General features: G+C 37.8%; 1 protein-coding gene across 1 annotated transcript in view; it reads left to right on the top strand.

Annotated features, from left to right (window-relative positions):
- The first annotated feature begins 653 nt into the window (after positions 1-653).
- Positions 654-3,639, top strand: part of CLDN10 (claudin 10) — a 111,548-nt gene continuing 108,562 nt past the window's right edge. Inside the window, exon 1 of the mRNA XM_046664975.1 lies at positions 654-1,064. Within this exon, the coding sequence (XP_046520931.1) occupies positions 851-1,064 (214 nt within the window). The 5' untranslated portion in view covers positions 654-850. The remainder of the gene's footprint in view (positions 1,065-3,639) is intronic.

Below are 3,639 nucleotides of genomic sequence, written 5' to 3'. Positions count from 1 at the left end.
AATGAGGACTCACCTACTGGAAGTGGGGCAGTGGACTGCTATTACCACTTAGTAAAGCAATTTAGCATTATCTATAAAGCTGAAGATGAGTATTTCCTACATCCTCACAATTCTGTTTCTAGGACATACCCTGGAGAAGCTCTTGCACATGAGCACATGGAGAGATACATAAGAATGTTTATAGCTTCACCAATTGCTATGGTGGGCGGGGGGGCGGGGGGGGCGGGCAACATGAATGTTTATCTCCAGGAAAATGGATCAATAAATCCTGGTATACTCACTTAACGAAATATTATATTCAGCTATAATATTTAGTGAATGATAGCTACATTCCCGAACATAGATAAATCTCACACACATAATATTTTGTGAAAAAACAGGTTACAAAAGAATGTCTACAGTATGATTCCCTTTATATAAAGGTTCAGAAGCATGCAAGACTGAAGCAATTGGTCAAATAAGCCTTAACTGTTACTGTATAATTTGTACTTTGTAATAGCTGGTAGTTGCATGGTTCGTTAAGCTTCAGGCTAACAGAAAATTAAGCATTAACTATGGTGCCAGGAAAAAAAATCTGCGAAATCAAAACCTTTAAAATCCATCTACAAAATTTTAGTAAACATCCATGTAGAAAATTAGAAAGAACATCTTAGGCTATTTTTAAAATGCCATCGGTAAATCAGACTTTATCCTAAATTCTGTTACTTCCTCAGGCCATCCGAAGAAGGAAATAATGTCCCCTACCCCCATGAACTTGCTGTAACTTTCGTCCAAGTGTTATTTGTCCACTGCATGCCTAGACCACCGAAGAGCTCTGTCTGGACGGTGTCACTGGAGAAGGCTGAGCGACATGTCCAGGGCCCAGATCTCGGCTCTGGTGTGTGGCGTCGGAGGGTTTGGAGCTCTCGTTGCCGCGACCACATCCAATGAGTGGAAAGTAACCACCAGAGCATCCTCGGTGATAACTGCCACTTGGGTTTACCAGGGTCTGTGGATGAACTGCGCAGGTAACGCGTTGGGTTCTTTCCATTGCAGACCGCACTTTACTATCTTCAAAGTAGAAGGTAAATATAATAGCTTTGTTTTGGGTGGGAGGAAAATGTCACTTTTCCACTCACTGTGCTGAAGTAGCTGTCTACAGTGGGCTGTTAACTCTGTAAAGATTGAGTGCTTAATTAAAATGCCAAGATTTGCCTAGAATGGATGGGGTGTATGAATGTTGGCTGAAAGAATTAAATTATGTATTTTATAGGGCAAAGGGAAGTTAAGAGTAACTTTATGGATCCTTTAGAAATACTAATGTGAATAATAGACTCCTAAGGAAAGAGTGGAAGTGACCGGCTTGTTTTAAAAGCTAGTTTCATTTGCTGTGCATCATGCAGGAATCTTACATATATATGTTGTGGGTAAATCATACTTTATCTTAAATTCTTGTACTTCCTTAGATCATCTGAGTATAAAATACATACACACACACACACACACACACACATATATATTCATATATATATTCAGAGTGATAGAAGCATATGACAAGATGGACAGTGTTGAGTGAGGAAGAAATAGTGTTTTTAGAGAGGTTTCTGTATTTTTTAAAATCATGTTTAGTGATAAAATAGCAGAGCAAGAAAAATGTAAAAAGTAGTTAAGTGAAAGCAAATGCTCACAAACTATCCCTTTTTGCTACTCGGTTTTATTGAAAAAAATACATATATAGGCAAGCTTTCATTGTTCTGCATATTAGAAACTCTATTACAAGTACATGGATCTTAAAGAGGGCATGGTTTTTTAAAAGTCATTTTCATACCCCAGGATACCTCCAGGGAAACAATTATTTGCTACTTGCTTGTATGTCATTATAAGAATGACCATCTGCTTCTGCTTTCTTCCTATTTGGTTTGTTTACAAATCTGCCACAAGTTGTGGGTTTATGATGTTAAAAATGGCCCCTGGTATTTTATAAAATACAGACTTTTCAAAATAAAATGGCAAAACTGTACCTTGGCCCCAGTAAAGAAAATGAAATAAAATTTTAACTAGGAAGTTACTAAAGCATAATATTTTATGGGATTTTCTGTCAAGTATTCACGTCATTAGTCCACAGTGCGTGCCAAAGGATAAAGAAAGAATAATTAGTTAAAGCCAGGAGATTTCTAATGACAATCAGCGGAAATGTTCAAGCTTGGACACCCCAGTTAGGCCCTCAAATGACACGGGCTCTCTTGAGGAATCAATGCTATGTGTCTCTTCAGTTCCGACTCCTAAATTTATTTTGGGATATTTCAGAATAGCTCCTTCTACTGTGGAAGTTTTCCCTAGGCACAAGGGAAAACTTAAAAAGGAGAAGAGTGCTGTGGGGACACTACTGTCATTCTGCACACCTCTTGTGGTTGTTCTGTCTCCATGGCCCCTTCTTGGTCCATTCCTACCTTGGGCAGAAAGTAAAAGATATGTCATGTGGGTAAGTCTATTTCTTTGTTCTTTACTGGGTTCACCTTTTTAAACAATATTTTGTCTTACTACTCTTATTCTATATTCCTTAATAAAACCCAGGTATTATAAAAAATAGACGTTCAATCTTAGCTTCAAAGTAGGCTAAAGAACCGTGGTAGATTTCTGTATGGCTTCAATGGCCACTTCCCCAAATGAACCTTGGAAAACATGGAGTTGGAAATTTTGTTCCTAAATAGTGTTGATGGTGATCCAAAAATCATTTACCCTTAAAATTTTATCCCCCTGATTTTGCTTCTCAATAGTAAAAATAAGGTATTCTATATCTTCTGTGTACCCAGCACATAAGAGGTCATTTGAAAAATCTTGTTCACTGGCAATGCTTCGATTAGAATATGTAAGGTTAATTTAATATAATCTCTCTGCTTTCTTCATCCAGAATTAAAATCTTTATAAAAGATACAGGTTACTACAGAAATCTGTTTTCAACATCAGGAACACTGATTCATATTTCCAAAGGACACGGGGACTCACAAATTTGGATTTCCTTATCCACATGGAATCATTGCTGACCATGCTGGCTGCTTTTCCTTTCTGTGTTCCTTTTTGAAAACATAATAGTGGGGGTGCTGGGAAAGCCTTCTGTGCCAATGGGCTCTCAAACATCACAATAACTCCAAATTGAGAAAACAACTCAGAAGCCAATGAGGAATGAAAATGGTTATTTCGCGTTTTAAAGTAATGAACTACTTAGGCCTACATTGTCAGTTGGAGACAAATCTTCTTAGACTTAGGCCAGATTAAGCCTCCTCTAAGAAAGAAAAACAGAAAACCTTTTTAAGCTGCCAGGTTGGTTTTTCCCCCCCTTGCTAGTTATATAACTTCATTGCTAGAGTCATACTTTCTTGTTGCTAACCCTCTTAAATGCCCCAGTATAGCCATGTAACTATATAATTTACAGTTATTGTGAAAAATACAGGCCCCTTTCAACTACAGTTCTGTGGAATAAATTTCAGGAAAACACCATAGGGACACTTGTAATTCAATCCTCACTGTGGCCTGAAAGCTTCTTGACTCAATATCAAAAGCACTTCACATTCCTTCTTTTCTTCTTCTTCTCTGCAAAGCCCCCCAGGACATAGTTGTATATGCTAGTTGTAGTTCCTTCATAGTTGTGTATGCTAGTTG

Source organism: Equus quagga, chromosome 6, assembly GCF_021613505.1.
Source record: "Equus quagga isolate Etosha38 chromosome 6, UCLA_HA_Equagga_1.0, whole genome shotgun sequence".
Classification (NCBI taxonomy): domain Eukaryota; kingdom Metazoa; phylum Chordata; class Mammalia; order Perissodactyla; family Equidae; genus Equus; species Equus quagga.
The sequence above is the reverse complement of the archived record's forward strand: the minus strand, read 5'-3'. Positions and strand labels throughout refer to the sequence as shown.